General features: G+C 29.9%; 1 protein-coding gene and 1 pseudogene across 2 annotated transcripts; one reads left to right on the forward strand and one right to left on the reverse strand.

Annotated features, from left to right (window-relative positions):
• Positions 1–880: 880 nt before the first annotated feature.
• LOC145183290 (sodium-independent sulfate anion transporter-like) lies at positions 881–19,483 on the forward strand (annotated as a pseudogene). Its single transcript, XR_016455868.1, has 3 exons — positions 881–1,701; positions 18,063–18,354; positions 18,619–19,483. The product of XR_016455868.1 is annotated as a sodium-independent sulfate anion transporter-like (transcript).
• On the reverse strand, positions 7,251–12,073 carry LOC149884068 (zinc finger MYM-type protein 1-like). The gene has a single exon (XM_090098379.1). The coding sequence runs from the start codon at positions 10,541–10,543 to the stop codon at positions 7,553–7,555; it is 2,991 nt and encodes a 996-aa protein (XP_089954505.1). The 5' UTR covers positions 10,544–12,073; the 3' UTR covers positions 7,251–7,552.
• Positions 19,484–23,683: the final 4,200 nt, after the last annotated feature.

The following is a 23,683-nucleotide window of genomic DNA, read 5'->3' on the forward strand; positions in this document are numbered from 1 at the left end:
CATTTTTTAAAGTCCTAATTACTTATCTTAATTATTTACATTCATTCGACTTTCTTAATCAGATTTCTTAGGTTACACCAGGGGCCAGATTTCTTAGGTTACACCTGGGGCTGGATTTCTTAGGTTGCGTAACTTGCTTCAAAATGAGAATCTTACAATAAATTCAAAAGACATGTTACTAAAGTTTACAGCAAATTGATGTATTTGTAAAATATTGTGTAGTTTAGAACAATATTCTTAACGATTTTCAGGTCCGAAGTTACGCAAGAAATTAAGTTTTTGCGTACGAAGTTTTTTGAATACGACCTCAGACAATATAAGTGGTAAGCATTTCAAAATATGACTCTTAAGCTGTCAATCATTTGAAACTATTGCCGTCGGCGATTTACGTTATTAAATTGAATAAACTAAACGTTCCTTTGTTTTTATTAACATTTAAAGACGGTTAAAATTGGCATTTTTTGCTCACCATAATATTAAAAACAAAACACAATGCTTTTTTTTTACCATTGACAACAGTAATAAAAATTTTGAAGAACGGCAATTTTAATGCAAATCAAGTCACAGTTTTAAACACAAGTGTTTTTTTTTTAAACACTTGTGTTAAATCATATTGGAAAAAAAAAAAAAAAAAAAAAAAAAAAAAAATAGAATTAACAGAAATAAGTTAACTGTAAATTTTTCTAAAACTAGAATAATATAAGTTTTTATTATAAAATTTCATCTGAAAGCTTTTCTTACACTGGTACGGCTAATACAAAATTCACATTTTGTATGCGCCGTACCCTGTGAAAGAAATCCTTTTTGTTTGCCATAACTTTTTTTTGTTTATTTTTTGTTAAATTTTATAACTTGTTCTTATTATATTTCTTATTTTTAGTGTTCAAAAATGTTCTTCTCAAGCATAAAGAAAAGTGATGTTGTAGTTTTGTTGAAGAGATTTTTCCCTTAGTTTGGCTTCCTCAATATAACTTGAGTAAATTACGCGGTGACCTTATTGCCGGATTGACTTGCGGTGTTGTTGTTATTCCACAAGGCATTGCATTTGCTAACCTTGCTAAACTTCCACCGCAAAACGGCTTGTACGCTTCATTGACACCTGGTTTAATTTATTGTATATTTGGCACATCAAAAGATGTTAGTGCAGGTACTGCAGTGACTCTGGGTTTATATACATCAAGGTTCAATCCAACAAACACAGCGTTAGGTGCTTCGCTTCTGAGTTTTTTGACTGGTGTTATTTTAGTGCTTATGGGCATTTTTAAACTAGGCTTTTTGATAAAGTATGTGCCTCAGCTTGTGATCAGTGCGTTTGTATCAGCGACAGCCATCACCATCATTGTAACGCAGTTTTCTAACTTGCTTGGAATTAAAAAGGCACCACAAAACGTATTTGAGATTCTTAAATACATCATTGACAACATCCGCCTCACGAACAAATGGGACGTAAGTATGAGCGCTTGCTGCCTTGTTTTTCTGGCGTTTTTTGTTTGGCTTTCAAACAGAAAGTTTGATCCTAACCCTACAACCCACATCAAAGCGAGAGCAGTTATGAAAAAAGCAATTTGGTTTTTATGTGCGGCTCGTATGGCTCTTGTTTGTCTCTTTGCAACAATTGTTGTTTACATATTTCACGTAAATGGCTACAAAAAGGTGTTTTCAATGGCTGGCGTAATTCCAAAAGGGCTACCTCGTTATCAGGTTAGAAAATACTGCCATATTTTTTAAGACGGGATTTTCTGACGTATTCATGATTAATCTAATGTTGTGACCAAAACTAAAAACTAAAGTTAGTCGACTACATTTTTAGTATAACTAAAGTTAGTCGACTGACATTTTAGCGTAACTTTGTAGTCTAACTGAATTTAGTCGACTGTTTTTTTAGTCTGACTAAATTTAGTCGACAAACTTTTTAATTTGCGAAAAATATATTGTTACTGTCACCCAAAAAGTAATTTTTTTAAATCTTGTTATACGTTAGTTGTGAAGTGATTTGAGCGCCATGTTTTTAATTACAAATTGTTGTAAGTTAGAATTTACATCTGCAGGGCATCTATTTTAAGGTTAAGCTTTTCAGGTTTTTGGAGAAAGGTTTGCGACATAAACATTTGGAATTTTGTAATAAAACTTATCTAATTAGTACCCGTTATTATTAAAAACTTGTTAAAAACGCAGATATTTACAGTGACAACAATAAGGTAATGAACAGTTTGGCAATTAATGTTTTTTATTATTTGTAATTGAATATATATCTCGTTCAACTCTCAATTTTGTTTTTTCTTTAAATTTATTAAAATGCTAATGACTAATTATGTTTTCGGTATAAAAATATCAGCTGTTTTGACAGAGCTGTTTTGCTAACAAACCAATTTTTATTTAATTCAATAAAAGAAAATTTGGGGCAATAGTTACAAACAAAGCATTTTTATTACCTAATTTTCACAAATTATATTACGTATTTTGAGTTTCTTAAAAACAATAAATTTTGATGAATGTCTTTAAATTGATTTATTTGTCATAATTCATATTATGTTCATATAATTTCATAATATAGGTTATTCAGTTTTTTTAGCACTAAATCTTGTTTTAGTCAACTAATTAAAGTTAGACTAAAAAGTTACTCGACTAAATCTAGTAAAACTTAGAAGTTAGTAGACTAAGTTAAATTAGACTTAAACTAACCTTAACTCCCAACCCTAGATTAATCTTTCAGGTTATCTGAGGATTACCTAAAATAGGACCTAAAATCTAAAGCATAAAACTGCTTTATCAAAGATGCTTTTTAAATAGAAAAAAATTCGAAAATCTAAACATACATCTACAAATTACATTATTAGCGATGATTTTTTTGAAGTATTCGTAGGGGAAAAAGAATTTAATGCATTGCAAAATAGCAGAATCGAATCAACATGAAAGCTGCTTTTCATATTAAGTACCTATTTTATTTTAGTTCTGTTGATTTTAAGATAATACATGTACGCAAAGATGCATAAGTTTTAATGACTTTTGGCATAAAGAAAAATTCAAATTAACTTGAAAATTATCCAGTACAATTCAAAGTCAAAGAAAACTGTGAAAAAAAATTTTTTATGTTCTGTTATGTTGAACTCCCTTTGTTTTTTGAACGAAACACTTTGTAAGTTAAAATTCCTGTAAAAATTCAAAGTATCACTAAGAATGTTGCTTATGAAGCAGATAAGATTTTATTGCGATTCGTTTTCTATGTGACTCAGCATGGTAGCATATAAAATGTTTCAAGCAGCGAGAACAATTAAACTGTAATGCGGATTTTAAATCTTTAGAGAAAAGCCACCTTTATCTTGATTAACTTCTTGCATTGCTAATCACAATTGCCGTCATTGGGAAATAAATGTTAACCGCGTGATTATAATGACTACTTTTAGCGTGTTAAAATTCGAAAATTCGTCACTAGAAAAATGATGTTTGTAAAAACCAAACAAATCACATTAGTCACTTAAAATTTTACTTTTTTAAATAACAAGTTTTGATGAAAAATGTTTTAGTTAAGAAGATATCTTAGCTCGATAATGCTGCAGTAAAGTGACGTAAAACAATTTCATTTTTTTGCTTGAATAAACTCTACGGTAATGAAAATAAAAGACATTTACTGAAAGTAACGTTACGTAGCTTAAATGAAATTAAAAGAAAACTAAGTAAAAACAAAAGACAAAAAAATTATTCATTAAAAATTTATTAGCATATATTTTTAATGAATAATTTTTTTATCTTTTGTTTTAAAACAACCTAAAATAAAAATCTAAAATATTAAAATTATACATAAACATCAATCTTAAAATGTAAAGTTAAAGTGGTATAAATATAAAATAAATATTAATAACAAAAACAAACCGTAAAAAAAAAAAAAAAGAAAAAAAGCAAGCTAAGATCTTGTTTGAAATTTGTACATGGTAAAAGAGTTGTTTTTTGAGGTATACAATTTTTAAGAGAGAAATATTTTAGAGAACTTGACATGTTCTTACCAGCTCTCAAAACGTGTAAATTATACAAACCCATTTATTCAGAACTGTTTTGTATACAAAACATTCTGAACAAAAATTTAACATGTCAATTAACTATTATCAAATTTTGAAGTTGTCCTTCAATGAATAGAAATTTACGATGATTCAAGATTATAAATTTTACAAGATGACGTTTGATATTAGTGAAAACCAACTTATTTCTTACATTTTTGATGCCTTAATGGGAATTTATTGGTAATTCAAGTAATAAATGTTTTAAAGTTATGTAAAAATTGAACCTATCTTTTTACGATGAAAATTCTGTTTTTTGCGGAAATTTAACCGCAAAGTTCAAATTTTGCATGAAAAGTGATTCAAAGACCTTTTTTTGTTTGATTAAAGTTATTTTATATTTAACTGCAATCAACGAAAATAGTAACAGTTTTGAAGAAGAGGAAATATCAATTGCTGCTTTATCTTGAAAATATAAGAAGTATGAGGTTCTTTCTCTAAAGGCAGCTTTGGAAAAGATTTTCAAAGGAACCTTATCAATTTATACTGCCTTCAAAAATTACGCAATGCCGAAACAAAAAATTTGGTGGCATTAAAAGAAGCAACAAAATGGAGAAATTCTGAAGAAAACTGGTCCTGAAAATGTGTTAACTGAATTTGAAGAAGAACACTTGGTTGAATGGCTTGGTTTGTCATCTGATTTTTTGGGCGATCCTAAAAAGGATGACTTAATTTAACGCTGCTTCAGACGAACGAAATTTCTTAATTTTCCGATACTCTACCGTTTAAAAATGGACTTCCAACTGAATATTGGGAAAAATCATTCCTTAAAAAAATTAGAGCAGCAGCAATGATTCCAGCCCGCAGAATCAAAAAATGTTTGAAAACTTTTATAACTTTTTAGAAAAGAATAGTTTGGTTCATGATTTTGATCGTCTAGATACTTTCTACAAAATTAATGAGACAAACTATTAAACCCGAGCACGAATAGAGTTTTTTCAAGGAAAGGTGCGATAACAGTTTACAAAGTTAACTTATCAAAACCTAAAGAAAGCAGACGTCAATGCCTGCTATTGCTTTAAATCTATTGGTTTTATGTTAAATACCCAGGTCATTTTGAAGAAAAGTTTACTCTGATAGGAGATCTTGTATTTTGTATTTTTTTTATTATGATTTTTTATTCACTCAAAACTGAATTTGAATGGCGAAACCAACGCTCTTTCAAAGATCCTATTCAGAGAATAGACCTTTTCGTAATAAGGCAGCAATTATGAATCACGTGGTGTAATGTTTATCTCGGCAGGACAAAATTGTAAACAAAATAGTGAAAGCGCTAAAGTTATTTTTTATTATTTGTTTCAAATAAAATAGTTTATTTGGAAATACATCATTGAAAGTAGTTTTCAACATGCCACTTAATAATTACGAAGATTTTTTGAATTTATCTGTCAAACAACTTATTAGTTTTTTAACTGTTCATGACTTAAGTAGAACTGGACGTTAAGTCGAGCTTGTTGCTAGAGCATTTACTGCAATGAAATTAAATATAGAAATTATAGAAACAGCCATAGAACAGGGGCCAATGCTATAAACATAAAAAACGAAATTTTTTCCGTAAAACACGAAGTTTTTACCTTAAAAAGCGAAGGAAAAAAAAGTCCATTGCTATAAACATTCAAAAAATTCCGTTTTTAAGATAAAAACTTCGCTATTAAATCCAATGCTATAAACGAACCAGGGAATCGCCTTTTCAGATAAAAAATGTGTTTTTTCGAAAAAAAACTTCAGATAGATTTTTTATCTCAATTGAAGATATTTTCTTCGTGATTTTTAGCGGCCATTCTTGGAACAACGTTAGCGCTTCAAAATCATTGAGCATTCTTTGTTTGTGTTTTTATGTAGATATTTTATAGATAAAACTGAAAAGGATTTTGGTAACTCCATAAAAAACTAATTACTTAAAATCTGCATTTAATCGATTATTCAGTTCCTTGTTGTGCTTCGTTAACAATGCATGCATGAATTTAAAATTCCATACTTATTTATGAAGGTTTTCGATAGTAATTTTGGTTAAACAAATTTTTCATAATGTTTGACTAAAGAAAAGTATAAATAGTCGATAAATATGCCATATAATACACAAATACACAACAAAATAATACACGAATACACAACAAAATAAAATGCTGTCTAAAGAACTTAAAATGTTACTAGCAATAAAGATCAGAGAAAACAAAGAGGTTCTTCTTGAGAAGCTTAGTATGTTTTAATTAGCAAACTATTTAAATAAAAATATGTATTGTTACATTATATTTTATATATACGTATATATATGTATATATGTGTGTGTATATATATATATATATATATATATATATATATATATATATATATATATATATATATATATATATATATATATATATATAAATGTTATAGTATAAGTATGTAATATATAGTATATATTAACATAATATAAGTATGTAATCAATCAATCGTAAATAAAGATTTTACATTCAAGTTTATATACAAATAGTTATAAACTAATGTAAACTACTATTAATGCTAATGATATATAACAAGGGTAATAATAATGGCAATTTAATCATTATATTCAAAACCATTAGCAACAGCAGAGATATATTACAGTATATAAAATTAACAATGATAACATGATGTAATGTATAGTATATATCAATTTTATATATATGTAAATATATATATATATATATATATATATATATATATATATATGTGTGTGTGTGTATATATATATACATATATATACTTTCAATAGTTTTATTAACTTAATACACTAACATTGAAAATAGCTTCTCCTACACTGTGTATAATACGATAAATTAAATAATTTTAGTAATTTTAAGTAATGTTTTAAACACCAACCTCTCGAGGCAATCGGTGGCGAAGCTCATTTTCTGCAACTTCGAAATCTAAGTCTTCATCCGAAAAAATTAAATCCATTTCCTACTTTAATTTTACACAGTTTTTTAAACACCAAATACTAGAATGTAAAAATATTCATAAAAATAGAATAGACAGCACAGCATACTTAATGACTAATAAAATTTATTAAGTACAGTGGCGTTGCGTGAGAAAATTCCAGGGGGGGGAGAGACCTTATTTTTCCCAACTGCTTAACATAGTTTTCACAACTGTTTTTTATAATTTAAGAATTCAAAAAATCAATTTTTGTCCTATTTACAAAATCTACTGATTGTTATACTACATTGCACTCACTTTCATGAATTGTCAATTATCAGTATTTATTGACTTCTTTTAACAAAACATAGCTTCCTTTACATTTATACAAAATATTCAATTCAAAAAACGTCTAAAGGTTTTACCCATTCATAGTGAAACTGTATCAGTCCAAAAAAATGTTACAATTTACAAATCCAATAAACTTTACAAACCATTTTGGCAGCATATATAGCAGTTTAAAATTTTACGGAAATGAATTAGTACAAAGGAATATGGAAAATATTATTTTATTTCAAAACTTATACGCACAATATTTTATCATCACTATCATTTTTTGTCTACTGTTTGATTTTAATATGACGTTTCTTCAATTGAACCCATCGTTTAACAAGATGTTCGGGGTTAACTCCTTTACAAAGTTCTTTTTCGCACTTTAGTAGCATGAGGCTATCCAATCTCTCGTCACTCATTGTTGTTCTCAGATGTGATTTTACAATCTTGAGTTGACTGAATGAACGCTCATTTGATGCTACACCATAAGCAGCTGTGATTACAAAAATGCATAATTTATGGGCTTGTTTCAGTATATCCTTTAACTTCACAACATGGTACAAAATGTCTTGCAGCGTCTTAGCTGGTGTTCTTGATGACTTAAAATCTTCATGACCTTCTTCTAAACAGATATCTATCAAAATTTCCATCTGGCTTTTCAGCACATGAACGTCTGGAATATGATCCTTGTATCCAGGAGGAAAAAGTTTGTTTGCTTTTGTTAAGTTTTCAATACTCAAATTATCCTTATTTAAAGGAAAACTAAAAATTTTGGTGATAGGGGCAAATATTTCCTTTAATGCTGCCGAGTTTTCTGTTAAACCCATGGCTAGAGAGTCTATGACCTCTTTGAATTCTTTCCGGTAAAAAGCTTTCATCACCATTGCTATTAATCTATGGTGTCGTTCGTAATCATTTTCTGCATCAATGTGTAATTTCCTAGAAAATATTACTGCACTTTCAATCAAATTATTCATAGCATCTGTATCGTTACTGATATTTTGTATGTTCTTGGCAGTACTTTCAATTACATTTATACTGTCGATAACATTGAAGTTTGGACTTTCTAAGATTTCTGTTAATATTTTTATCTTCTCAATGATATTCTTCATGAAGAAAAGAGTAATAATGAAATCAAAAGTTGTTTCTTTTTTCAGAAGTCCCATTGCCTTAGTTCTTGTGTTAGTATCAAAAATCTTATTATTTGAGATGCTCTGAAGAAGATCAACAACCTTCTCTAAACACTGATTTAAAGCCTTAACAGATTTTGCTAGACAGGTTGTTCTAGACAGGTTTACAAGCTGTAGTGCACTGTCAATGTCTTCCAGTTTTTCTTTTAAATGACTAAATCTTTTTGTGCTTGATGTGAAGAAAACATGCAACTGTTCGAGGACATTAAACAATTCTCGTATTAAAGTATTAACATTGCATGCATGTTCAAGAGCAGTGTTTGTTCTGTGGTCTTGACAAGGTATGTAGGGTACATTATGGCCAACTTCTTCTGTTATATACTTTTGTACTCCTTTAAATTGTCCAGACATTGAACTCGCGTAATCATACGACTGAAAAGCCATCTTTGATGTGTCAATGCCTTCTTTATGTAAAGAAGATAAAATTAGCTCAGCCATCCCTTTTCCAGTCTTATCAGTGCATTCAACGGATTTTAAAAGCCTTTCCCGAATCTCACCGTTTTCACTGGCTGTTCTCACAACTATACTCATTATGTCCTTATTTGACATATTGGGAGTAGTGTCGGCCATCACGGAAAAAAAATTGGAGCTATTAATTTCTTCTATGATCTTTCCCTTTAATTCAGTTGCAATTAAACTAATCATTTCATTTTGAGACGATGGACTTGTGTATGTAACTCTATATGGACGAAGGGCTCTATCTTCAATCCAGGCTTTTAGTGTGGGATTGTGGCGAGAGATAAGATTCACTACTGCAACAAAGTTACCTTGATTAGCACTGTCCGATTCCCTAAACGCTAGCCCTTGGCTTCCTAAAGTCTTGCATGTATCAATAAGAATTTCAACAGTTTTTCTATTCTGTACCTCTATTTTTTGCTCTTCTATAAGAGCAAGTCTATTGGATTTATCAATAAGGTGATCTATATGACCTTTTTTCATAAGAAAGTGACAATATTCACTTAATGCAACTTTATGTGCTTGAGTGGTAAAGTGTGCCTGAAGCTTTCCAAGTTTTTCTTTCCCATAGCTTTTCATCTTGGACCAAGATCTTACCCCAACATTTATCCAAGCATCTTCAGTTTTTCCCTTCTTTCCAAATACCTTAGGGAAAAGCCGGCAGACAAAACAAAATGTGGCATCCTTCTGGGTACTGTATTCTAAATGTTCAAACTCTTTGTACCACTGGGGATTAAATCTATTTTTACCGTCACTTGGGAAACTAGCAAGTTTTGGTTGGTGTGGTCCTAACTGGATTAAATACGATTTTTGATTATCTGTAATTGTATGTGGACGTAATCCTGGGTCATGGCTTATCAATGCTGATGAATCTGATTTGTCAATTATAATACTTTGAGCTTTGATATCGAGTTTTCTTAAAAAAGCATTTCCCATTTTCAAAACATTTTTTGACATTTCCACCACAGAACTTGTTGCATTTACAATTTCAATCGCAGCGAATTTTTCATTTACTAATTCTTCTTTACAGTATTTTTTATAAATGTCATTACAATCTTTAAGATTATCTATTAAAACACCCAAATTCCCCATGAGCAAAGTCCAACTTGTTGTTTCACTGCTTACTTCAGAAGTATCCAAGTTAATAATATTCATGTCATCCTTTTCATCTCGGTCAGGAAACTGGTTTAAATGATCTGATTTAGAATTTAGTTCTGTAAGTTTCTCTGCTTGTTCCTGGACTACAACATAACCCAAGTTTTCCCCTTTTGCATCATTATCTTGAATTTTTGAACTTGCATCCTCTTCAAATTTTTTATCAGAAGATGTTGATTCTTCTTCTATGGATATACTACATGTTGAAGTCGATGTTTCAATTATTATCAAGTCTAACTTTGCATGTTCACTACTTTGTATTTCATCATCCACTTCGACATCATCACCAGCATTCTGAGGTACCATTTTTCGTTTTTTTGAAGCTAAGGAGGCTAGAAAAGGATTCTCTGGGGCTCCCACTGTTTGTATATGAACCTTTCTACCACCATGAATGGATCTTTCATGACTGGTTTTATAGTCGTTGTTAAATACTGCTTTGCATACGCAACATTGTAATTTATATCTTTTGCTTTTCATAGTTAGTGCTGGAAAACAAATGCAGATACTATAATTTACCGTAATTTTTAACTGATTTAATGTTTATAAAAGTTATCACTCTTAATAAGTGTGATAACTTTTATAAACATTAAATAAGACAAATGTTGAAATCAATTCATGGAAATAAATATTCACGTTTCAAAGTAGAAAGTATGAAAAAAAAAAAGAATAACTGCTTTTAGTCAAACATACAGCATAAACTTTCAGCTGCCATTTTTATTGTTGATAACAAAAAAAAAGTAGCGCGAAAAAAAAAACAACGTGGAAATCAAAAGGGCTCTTCTTTATGACTCCACAATTTATTTCGTCTTGTGGAAAACAGCCATAAGTCGTTTAATAAACGTAAAGTTTATTTGTCCAAGTCAAAAAAGAATTAGATGGATGATGGATTTTTGCAAACATTTTAATTTTATTTAACTAGAAAGTATTTTCTGATTTTATCACCTATTTCCCAACTGTCCCAACTCTCGGCAAGGAAATTCCCAACTTTTCTCTTTTTTAGATTCTGGGAGGGGGAGACTCCCCCCCTACCCCCTCCAAGGCGACGCCCCTGATTAAGTAGGCCTACTAAATAAAAATTACAATAAAAATTACTATTATATTACAACTATATATTACGGATAAAAAAGTTCGTGAATTTTAGTGACGTATACGTTTTATGCTTTATAGCAATGGCCGAAAAAATACAAACAGCGAAAATTCTTCGAGATTACGAACTTTTTTTCATACGTGAAAAATTGCGTTTTTACGAAAGATTCTTTTTCTCGAAAAAAACTTCGAATTGTTTATAGCATTGGCCCCAGGAGAAAAACCTTTTTTTTTTTTTTTTTATAATTGATTTAGATAGAGAATTTTATGCTGGTTCAGAAAAATATACAAATATAGACTTGAAAATTAACGTAAAGTGCTCTAATTCAAAGTTAAAGTTTTAAAAAATCCCACTAAAAATCCAAATATTTGCCATTTTGAGAATAACAAGTAAATGATCTTTCAGCTTACAAAAACAACACATTAATAACATGGTTTTTATGCGAAAAAAGTTGTTTAAAGTTAGTTTATTTTGCGCAATTTTTTGCGGCTATGAAAACAGCCTTGGTTTATTAGAGAATAAATTATAATGCAAGTAATTTACTTTTTGTAACAATTTTAAAAAAGAATTCAATAGTTTTGTTTCCTAAAAGAAGAACTTTTGAAATTTAATAACATACAATAATTCCATATCAATTTGTCTACATTCTCACATTCTACATTTTCAGCCTTTATTCGAAATCTTCAAATAATTCATTTCATTACAACACTTTAAAATAGTATTACTAATGCTGATGAAAACCAACACTGTTAATTGCGCAATGTAACGGTAATTAGTTTTCTTTAAAATTAAAGGTTTTTAGTGGAATTTTTTAAAACTTTGACTTCAAATTAGAGCACTTTCCATTAAATTTCAGGTCTTTGTTTTCATATTTTTCTGAATCAGCATAAAAATCTCTATCATAATCAATCATAAAAAAAAAAAAAGGAGGAGAAACTGCAGTAGCGCCAAGCAATCATATGCGTACAAACTGAAAGCTTTAGATCTAATTGACCCAAACTCTGTTCCTATTGAAAACAGAAAAAAAAATTTTTTTCGTGTATCCTAAAAAAAAAAATTTTATTTGGAATATATTGACAAGTACATAGACCAAAAAACATTTTCATTTTTTGATGGTAATTTTGTAGGCCCTATAATGCAATTCAGGTTTAAAAAAAATCTTTTGTTTGCATATTCCGAGGTATGTAGCTCGCAAAAAATTAAAGAAATAAGAAAGCTTTGGATTTTCTTTCGTAATAACGATATAATTTCTGATTGGTGTTCGTGTATGGCTAGAGCTTTTGAATTTTGTAATTATGTCATTCCCTTCCCTTTATAAAATGAAATATGCTAACAACAAAGGTTGATGTAATTCAATATACACTGAACAAGCATGTGTCTGGAATAAATCTTCTCGAAAAGATATCAACCCATGTTTAGTAACTGACCTAATTGTTAGAAAAGGAATAGCATATAATGTAACAAATAATAAGAAGAAGGAAAACATATGAACGAAAGCATTTCAAGAATTTGATCCAAGAATTGATTAATAATAAAGCCACCATGAATTTGATGAACATTCATTTGAAACTTTTTTAAACAGCATTCATATATTTAAGCTTTCTCTTGTAATATTTAAACCATAAGTTAAAAAATCTGATAAAAATGTTGAAAATAATCCTGATCTTGAGGAGTTATCTTTTAAAATACTTTCTGACCATCCTAACACTGATAAAACAACTTTCTGACCATCATAACACTGATGAAACAACTTTAGGCAAGATACTTTTAGAAAAAATGGTTTTGACCCAGGCAACAATTAAAAATGGAGAATATAAAACAAGAGATCAAGCCAAAAGCAATACCTGGTTTCAAATGAGAAAGGAGAGGATAACTGCATCCAGACATCACAGTATATATACCAAAGTTAACACACTTTCTAAAAATACCAGTTCTAAGTAGGGATTGCAATCCCGCATTGCGGGATCCCGCATTCATTTTGTGCAAGCGAGATCCCGCAAAAACTACTGCGGAATCCGCGGGATTTGCGGAATTTTGAAACTTGCTTTTAAACAAATAAAGTCAATTCTTTTAAACAAAAAAGACAAAAAAGATATCAAATTAAAAGTTTAAAAATTTATCTTTAGCTATTAAAATATTTTTCTTAGCTATAAATATAAAAAATTCATTCAAAAATAAACAATCATTTAGCAAAACATTAGTTGAACTCGTTCAAATTTTTTTTTGTTTAGTTAATGATTATGTTGAAATTTTCGCTAACGACTACGTTGAAATTTTTGTTAATGAGTATGTTGAAAACGTGAAATTGAAAACGTGCGTGCATAATAATAAAAAATATACTTTTAAAAACTACTTTTTAAAAAGTCTTTAAAAATTATTTAGATCAAGATTTTAAAACAAAAGTTCTAACTAAGCATGTCGCAAATTAAAACTATATGGAATTATTTTAAAAAAAGTGATAAAGAAGAAAATGCGAAGTGCATGTTATGTTCATCTATTTTAAAAATTAGTCAAAGATCAACTAAAGGGTTATTTATCCATTTAAAAACTAAACATGGCATCGATTTAAAATCAAACATTTTACAACAAGACAGAGCTTCAACTTCAAAACAGCATGAATCAGTTGAACTAGAGCCTAAAATATACATCGACTGCGAAGACGAAGAAATAATTCCATCGAAAAAGATCAGAACAATTGACACGTTTTTCGTAAAGGAAATTTCTGTGGAAAAAATGGTATCGCGAATGGTTGCAAAAGATGGCTTTACATTTAATAGTTTTTGCACATCTTCAGATTTACGGTATTTGTTTTCAAAGAGTGGTTTCCGGCTCCCTACTTCACCTAATACTATAAGATCGATGGTAGTTAAATTCTCAGATTCTGTAAAAGCCGATATGATGCAAAAATTCACATCACTAAAAAGGCAAAATCAAAAGTTTTCAATAACGTTTGACGAATGGACATCACAAAATAGTCAGAGATACTTAAACTTAAATGTACATATGGAGGCGAACCACTTTAATCTTGGATTGATTCGAATCCATGGATCGTGTAATGCAGAATATTGCGTCAAGTTAGTTGCAGAAAGGCTAAATAGCTTCGATATTGACCTCCAAAAAGACATTATCGCCATGACCACTGATGGAGCAAGTGTGATGGTGAAAGTCGGTAAAATGATGTCTTGCTATCAACAACTATGTTATGCTCATGGAATACAACTTGCAGTTATTGATATCTTATACAAGAAAAACAACGGACAAGTCGAGGAATTGTTTACTACATATGAAAATTGTGAAGAAGAAGATGAATATGGTAACACTGAGGATGATGAAGTTATAAATGAAGAATATGGTTTGACAATAATTTTGGACCGACCATCTGCTGAATTGGTTAGCAATTACAAAGATCTCATAAAAAAAGTGAGAAAGGTTTTAAAAATATTTAAAAACTCTCCTGTCAAAAATGATACATATTTACAGAAGTATATCCAACAAGAACACGGGAAAAAGCTTAAGTTAATTCTTGATTGTAAAACTAGGTGGGACAGCATGTTCGATATGTTAGAAAGATTTCATAGACTAAAAGTGTGTATTGAAAAAGCCTTAATTGATGTTGGGTCAGAAATTCGTTTCACCCAAGAAGAGTGGTCCCAAATCAATGACTTAATTATTTGCCTGGCACCACTAAAACTTGGTCTCGAACTATTATGCAGGAGAGAATCGAACCTTGTCACTGCGGAAACAACTTTTCAATTTATGTTAGATAAATTACAAAAGCAATCATCACTTTTGAGCATAGATTTAGCCGCGGCACTTCGTGAGAGGTTTACACAACGTCGTAATAAGAATTTAAATGGACTATTAGTTTACTTACAAAATCCTAAAAAGTATGAACAAGAAATTTAAAAAAATGAAAATACTTTTTCAATGCCAAAAAGAACCGTTATGCGTCAAGAAATAAAAAAAACATTGATAAGAGTTTATACAATTGAAAGAAATGAAGTCGAAGAAAATGAACTCGAAGAAAAAGAAGCTGTAGATTCTATTAACAAATCCCAAATACTTACTCCTACAATTCTATCACTGAAAAAAGAATTGGAAAATCAAATACAGAAAGACAAGAAAAGCTGGACAGAAAATGTAAAGGAGATACCAAATTTAGATTCTTTAGACTTTGATAAATTATTGAAGCAGGAAATGTCTGCCTATGAAAGTAACGGAGTAAGAGGCAAGTTTCTAGATATAGCGCATAGTTACTTGATGACCATACCACCAACAAGCGTAGAGGCCGAGCGAGCTTTTTCAGCTGCTGGTTACATATGCAGTCCTTTGAGGAGTAGATTAAGTGATGATACTTTAAATAGGGTTTGTTTCTTAAGAGCGCATTTCTTACAATGATTTTCTCAATTTGATATTTTTAAAAATAAATAAAGCTAATAGATATTTAAAAAAATAAATAAAGCTAATAGTTCTACGTAAAGCTAAAAGATGTTCTATGTACTTTGGCTTATCTTTTTGTTCATTTAATGTTAAGAATTATATTGATTTACAAATGAATTGTGTTTTTTGGCTTTATTTACCTCATCTTATCAATTTAATAAGTTGAGTATATTTTTTTTGAAATTGAAAGAAAAATACAATTGAACTCGTCATTTCGAAAAGGACACAAGTCCGTTTATTAAAACTTTTCAGGATCAACAAAAAATATGTTTCTTATCAAAAAAAAGTCTACGGTGCTTATAAAACTAAATATAGGAGTAGATAAATAAAAAAACATAGAGAGTTTTTGTGAACTTTATTTATTAAAAAAAATAAAAAAATAAATAAAATGGCTCAAAAAAGTGAAATTCGAAAAAAGTGTGACTTGTGCCCTTTTCGAAATGACGGGTTCAATTGTCGTTTTGCCTTTAATAATGTGCATAAGCAACCTACTAATCCTGCGCGGGATCCCGCGGGATCCGCACAGAAATTAAAAATTTTTGCGCGGATCCCGCGGGATTGAAAAGTGTGCGGGATTGCAATCCCTAGTTCTAAGAAGCCTAAAACAACTCTTGTTGCTGATATTTTATAACCTCATAAAAAAAAAATTTTATTACTGCTTCTACCAAATGGGGAATTGATCATGAGCAAGATGCAACAAAAAAACTTTATACAGACCTAGTGTACAAACACATTGATTTGAAAATTTGAAGACAGATTTATAGTATGCAAATGCCATGGAAGGGTGCGTGTGGAAGTTAAATGTCCTTTTAAAATTTTGATAAAACAATTAAAGAAGGAGCTAATAAATCTAGTTTTTATACAAAGAAAAATGATCAAATAGCATTAAATAAGAGTCATAAATATTACATACAGATTAATTCCCAAATGGCTATCACAAATTGCAAGTCAGAATATTTTATAAAATATTCTGACTTGCAATTTATACAACAATTTTATGTTTGGACACTTAAGGACTTACATGTTGAAGTACTGAAATTTGATCAAGAGCTCTGGGATAAGGTGAAAACAAGTTTAGATATTTTTTTCAAAACATGTTTCTCTAGCATTATTACAATTAAAACCAATAACATTCTGTAGAAATTGTGATAAACTAATACTTGAAGAGACAGAAATCAGTGCTAATGAATTTAATGAATGTAACAGTATTCAATGTGAAATATGTAGCGCTTGGTCACACTGTTCTTGTCAAAATTTAAAAAAAAAGACTGAATTATTAGCAGATCTAGACTAGGTTTGTTACATGTGCTCAATGTCCACTTTGTGTTAAGTTTTAATTTTCAACAGTATGTCTTTACATGTGTTACATGATTTATATGAAATCAGTCATTAGATTTAATTCTTTCTTACCAGTCATTATGTTTAATTCCTTCTTTTAAAGCCTTGAGGCTTTGAGAATGATTTGAAATAAATATACTTATTGCAAAAACTTCAATAAGTACAATTTAATAAGTTTTAACAAGCACAATTTAATAAGCTTTAACAAGCATAATTTAACTTTATTATCTGTTCTTAACTAATCTATTTTTTAGACTTTAAGGCGTATTAATAAAATATTCTTTACTAAATTTCCCTTCACTTATGTTTTACTTGGTCATCTGAATCTGTTGCTAAAAAGAGGCATGGAAGACCAGAAAATCTTCAATTATATGTATTTTATGTTTTTACTAAAGTCTTAAATATTTTGACAAACTAACTTAAAGTTTCTTTCAGTCTTAAAAGCAATAAAGAAATTTTTCTTAAAGTGCAATAAAGAAATTTAACTTTAATGTTTCTTAAAGTTATTAGAATCTTATTATGATCATAATTTAAAAAATCGCAAAAAACAGATTTGTTGGGTAACTTCGTTATTTAGTGAAATCGTTTAAATGCAATTAAAATGGGATTGTAATGTGTGTAATATTTTCTTTACCGCACATCTGGTTTCTTTTTCATTTGAAAAGAACATGACTCAAGAATTACAAGTACTCAAATTATCTAAGAATGGACGTACCGCATTCAACAATTCTTTTTTATCTTACTTTAGTTTTTATAAATTATTCTATGAATTTATTTACGTCACAACAAACAAAAAAACTAAAAGCCAAACAATAAATTTATTTAACGCAGCTGAACTTCAGGACCACCCTCAGCTCCTCACCTCCTCAGCTCCTCACCCTCAGCTCACAAAACACCAGTGTTTAATAAGAAGAGTAAATACATAAAGGTCGCCTTCTCAAAATTCTTTTCTAATCATTTTAACGTTAAATCATCTAATTTGATTGCTTCACCTTTAAAAGATTTCTTTCATCAAAAAATTTAATTTAAAGCCAAAAACTTTCGTTGATTTTTAAATTTATGGAAAGCGTTTATTTTTAATCATTTTGTGCCTAAATTATCAAATGCACAACGTTTGAGTTTTCTGTTTAGAGTCCATTTCAACCGTTGATGAATGGCAATGTTACGGTAAAAACTACAAGTGAATTGGTAGAAGGTTTCGGTGCGTCTCTTTTTGTATTGCCTGTAATTATGTTCATCGAGCAAATGTCAATAACGAAAGCCTTTGGCAGGAAGTTTAATTACAAGGTGAAAGCACAACAAGAGTTGATTGCAATCGGAATGTGCAACATCGTCGCTTCTTTTTATGGGGGTTGGACTGTGGGCGGAAGCTTCACACGTTCGGCTGTAAACTCTATGAGTGGTGCCCAAACTCCTCTTGCAGGTAAATGCCGCTAGAAAATAGTCATAATACTTTTTATAACGGGTTTGGATCAGAAAGCCAAATAGCCATAATATTTTTTATAACGGGTTTGGATTGGAAAGCCAAATAGTCAAAATGTTTTTTACAGCGAGTTTTGAAAGAAAGATAACGTTGACAAACAAATATTTCGAGTTTAGTTGTTTAAATCAAGATTACAAACATTATAAATTTCTGACTTATTAAGTTCAAAATTTCAAAGATCTAAACTTAGATTTTTTTGCACAGGTGCCATATCTGGAATAATCGCATTGATTGCTCTTGAGACGATGACTCCAGCTTTTTATTATATTCCTTCGGCGGCTTTAGGAGCGATGATGCTTATGGCTGTGCTCACAATGGTTGAAATGAGCATAACAAGAAGCATTTGGAAATTACACAAATGGGATTTGCTTCCATTTTTAGCTGCTTTCGGCACAAGCTTTTATAAACTAGAATACGGAGTTATGTCAGGAACTGGCATAGCAATAATTATAATGCTTTCCCGTGAAGCACGTCCAAAGTACTTTCTCGAAAAAGATGATGTGGGTAAATCTGTCACTCTTTTACTAATGGAAAACTTGACGTATCCTGGGGTGGACGCAGTGAATAAAACTATTTATTCTGAGGTAAACAATTTTAGTGATATTCAAACGTTATTCCTAGACATGTCTACTATGGTGCGAGTTGATTTTACAATCCTGAAAAACTTTGAGTTTTTGAGAGAAGAATTATCAAAAAAAGGAATCGCTCTTCGTTTTGTCAACTTTTCACGCGAATCCATAAAGAGGAAATTTCTAAATGCCGGCTTGATTGTCTTTGACGAAGTTTTGACAAACAATGACGCAAGTTCTTTGTCAACAAAGATTGAACCGACGCCTCAAAACAAAGAATTGATAGGAGACACTTCGAAAATAAAGTTCCTGAAAGCTGGATTAACTGAGGAAGAAGATATAGTACTGGAAAATATTGTGGAAAAAAATAACAATACAATCGAAGAGAGTTCTTTAGACGTAGAAAGTCTTAACGTCTTACATTTTAAAGATTTATAACAACTTTTTTTATTTTTTTTACTCTGGACTTAACCAATAAAAAATGTTCTCGTATTACTTTATTATTATAATAATTGTTATTTTAAGTTTTTTATAGTGTTAAAACCAAGGTAAGCTCTGGCTCACCTTATATAACTTGTTTTATATGGCTGGCCTGTTTGCCGAGATCTCGGCAAAAAACAGTGAGATCTCACTTGCCGGGCTAGCTCTTAATCATATAAACGCAAAATAAAATTAAGTTGAAATAAGGACAACGTCAAGATCTCGGTAAACAAGCTAGCCCTGCAAACATATATACAGCCTTCATATATACAGCCCCTTAAAGGATTGACGAGAAATCAAAGTTAATTGAACTTTTTTTTCAAATAATTTAATTTAGGTCAACGAAGCTTTTAAATTCGTGAAATCCTTTGAGCGCAAAAAGGAAAATCTTTTCAAGATAATAATTCCGTAATTTTTAATAATGCTGTAAAACCAAAAAAAATCAGTTTTTTTTTCAGAAGAGTTAATTTTTAAGGGAAAATAAAAACTTTTGATACTATTTGTATTTAGCATTATTTTATTATTTTTTTTTTCGAATTTTATAGCCCATCGTTTTTATATAGATGTGTTTGGTACTACAAAAAGCATGGTATGGTAAATTTATTCTGTAAAGACATTTACAAAATCGGACTTATTTTACTGAAGATTTTAATAATTCTAAAAGGAAGTAAAAACGTAAAACATGTTTTTGCTAGAGATCAAATAATCGAGTTAAGGTTTTCAAATTAGTATATTTTTCGTTCAACTTTAAAAGCCGTCGGTTTGGTGACGTTTTTTAAATTAAACGGTGTTAAAATTCTTTAAATTTCGAGAAAAAAAATAAACGATCATGAAAGCCGTAAAAAGTTGCAACTTGAATTTCAATTGACTTTGAAAACCTTTAAAAATTGTTTAAACTTAGTTAAAATGATGTTGAGAGCCGCAAAAAGTTGTATTTAACTTTTTTACGATTTTTAAAATGTTATAAATTTGTTTACATTACAATTAACATTTTTGAAAACCTAATCACTTTTTCAATATTATTTAACACGGTTTTAACATTGTAAAACATCGAATAAATATCCTAAAGAGCCATCGCTCGCTGATTTGGCAGTAATTCCTAAAAGAGTACAGGGGAGATAAGGCCTATGGTGTGTGCAATACCTGCAAGAAAGACCTAAAGATGACTTCTGAATCAACATTGACCCTGAGTGGTCACCTGCGGTCTGACTACGAGAATGAATACATCGAAACATGTCAGAACCAAAAGATACAAGAGGAGGCAAAAGCTGCCGAGGAGGACAAAGTTTAAGAGGCAGAAGATATAACTGGAAGCTGTTGACATGGTAACTTAGTTAAGTAATGCATGTTGTGATAGCGAAGTTATACGACTTCGTGTCAGATTTATATAGTTTTTTATTGATGTAAATGATGGTATAAAAGTTAATTCAATGTTAACGAATGTATTCAATTTTTTTTTGGTCACATTAAAAAAAAGGTCTCTTAAAGCCAGAAAGAATCTGTGCTACTCATTACAGAGCACCACTCAATTAGCTTTATCATAACCACAACAAACGCTGCAACAAACAGTCAACCAAATCAAGCTATTTCAAATGCATAAATAAGGATATAAGTGTCCAACAAGTTAAATGATAATTTTAAAGAAACTTCTTTAATTGAATTATCAATTTTAAAGTTAAACAAAGGTATTCAACCATAATCAAACACTATATTATCTAGAATAAGAAGAAATTATCCGAACTAATAACATTACATTTTTTTAGTTTGGGTTTCTTTAAAAAAAGTCTAAGAAAACTAACATTCTCTTCATAATAAAAATGTGATAATTGATTTTACTATTTCATTCAAATTGAAAAAAATATTTAGGTTCTACAGTAGTTTTTTTTTCCTAATCCTTTTCGAAGAGTAGATGTTAACTGTTTGATTTTTTTTGACAGAAAGCTGTAATATGGTTTAAAATTCTTTTTTAAAATCTAGGAGTACTTATAACAAAGATTTATGATTTATCTTGTAAGCAGAACATCAAATAGTTACAACCAGTAAATATCCGTTTGCTGTAACTGTTAGATGTCACCTTTACCCTTTACTGATAGGATCTAGTTGAATTCCCCACTTCTCCACCTGTTAGGTAGAGTTTTATAGATTACAGTTTTATAGTTTATAGATTTTGATAGAATTTCATACGTAATGCTGGGTAAGAAAATGGCTTGATTCCTCTAAGATATAAACTGTAGTAAAAGCATTTAAAAATTTATTCAAGAAAAGAAGCAAAGTAAAATTTGGGTTGAAAAAGGTAAAGAATTTTATAATAGAGATGTACAAAGTATTGTCGAGAATTTCTCTGCCGAAAATGAAAAATCTAGTGTTGTATAATGGAATCGTACAATGAAAGAAAAATTCGAAATTATCTTAGCGATTGTTCAATTTATGTATATATTAATGTTTTTGATGACCTAGTTTAAGAATATAATAATATTATTCATTCATCGATTAAAATGAGTTTTGTTGAAGCTTAAAGTAGAATGAAAGTATTGTGTGGAAAAACTTAAAATAAAATCCAGGAAAATTTAAAATGGCAGAACCAAAACCAATTTTTTAGTTGGTGATTGAGAATAAGCAAGAAAAAATTTATTTTCGAAAAGGGCGACGTAGATGCGTTGAAGAAATTTTTACAGTATTTGTAAAACAAAATACAATACTGCTAAAAAATTTAGCATAAATTAGATTTACGTTGCGTTTCTTTCTTTAAAAATTAAATAAAAGTAAAAAACAAGAAATTTAAGGGTTTTTAAAAAACGAAACATATTATTTGACTTTTTTAATTACATTATGAGAAAATAAAATAAAAAAAACAAGTGTTTATCACTATCTTTAATAAAAGTTAGAATATAAAAAAGCGTTAAAAAAAACTGCTCATAAGTTTAGCACACCTGGATTTAAGTTTGCTTTAATAGCAAGATCAATAAGGGATATGTCCACCTTTGTTCTTTATGCATAGTTCACATCTTTTAATAGAATCGAAAAGTTTCAAATCGAAAAGTTTCGACTCTTTTAAATATTCCCTAAGATGTTCAGCTAATGTTACGGGAGCTTTAGTGAGTTTTCGGCTTAGTGATGTCCATACAATTTTGATTGGATTAGTGTCAGGTGATTTAGCTGGCCAATGAAGAGCCTTAATGTTGTTTTCTTGAAACCAAATAGTCACCGTTTTCACCTTATGACAAGGAGCGTTGTATTGTTGAAACTGCCACTCCGACTCATTGCAAAACAAAATGTCTGTTGTCGGGATTAAATGATTTTCAAGCGTTTCGATATATTTATGTTGATCCATACGACCATCTTTTAGGTAGCAGAGACCTGGGCCATCATAAGTGATGCAACCCCATATGCCTACCGAACTTCCACCACCTTGTAGTCGCGGCGCAATGAAGCGACTATGAAACATCTCATTACAATGTCTTCGGATAATCACTCTGTTCATAATTAGCTATTTTCAAAATAGCTCTACAAAATTTGACACGTTTTAACCGATCAGTTGGTTTGAGCAGTGGTTTTCTGGCAGCAACGTAGCAACAAAGTTTTCGATCAATCAATCTTTTATTTACAGCTTGTCTTGAGACATGATATTTAAAGCCAAGTTCACTTCTTGTGCAATCTCTTTGGCTGAATATTTAGGGTTTTTTCTTGCAATTCTATGGATACTATTATCATCAGTGATACTTGTTATTCTTGGTCGTCCAGATCGGTTTTTGAGTGCAGTAGTACCGATTTTTTCAAATTTCTGAATTGTTCTGAGTACACATAAATAAAAAACTCGTTGTATTTTTAAAAAACATAACGGGAGTTTTCCTCGCACATAACGGTTCATTGCCGTTATGTTTAATACTTAATATGTATGAAAATACCATAACGGTTTTAGCGTTATGTTTTTTCATAGCAAAATTGCCTTGAACATAACGGTTACATAACGCCAATTAGCCGTTATGTGAGAGGAAAACTCCCGTTAAATAACGCGTATTTTACCCTTATATTTAAAACCTTATATAACGGGTATTTATCCGTTATGTTACTCGTTATGTCAAATTATAATTATTTATTTTAAAGTGGGTTTTTTGAAACGCATGATTAATAACAGAAATTGCTAAATAAACTAACTAATCTTGAACATTTTTTATTTTTATAAAAGTTAATTTAAAAAAAAAAACAACTTCATGCAGTTT

The sequence above is a fragment of the Hydra viridissima genome, unplaced genomic scaffold, assembly GCF_058129835.1.
Source record: "Hydra viridissima isolate aposymbiotic clone 2 unplaced genomic scaffold, HvirCarnegie_v1 scaffold_9, whole genome shotgun sequence".
NCBI classification, from domain to species: domain Eukaryota; kingdom Metazoa; phylum Cnidaria; class Hydrozoa; order Anthoathecata; family Hydridae; genus Hydra; species Hydra viridissima.

Bases quoted from the DNA above. Each gene is read 5' to 3' on its own strand.
- LOC149884068 (XM_090098379.1), bottom strand. From the start codon at position 10,543: ATGAAAAGCAAAAGATATAAATTACAATGTTGCGTATGCAAAGCAGTA.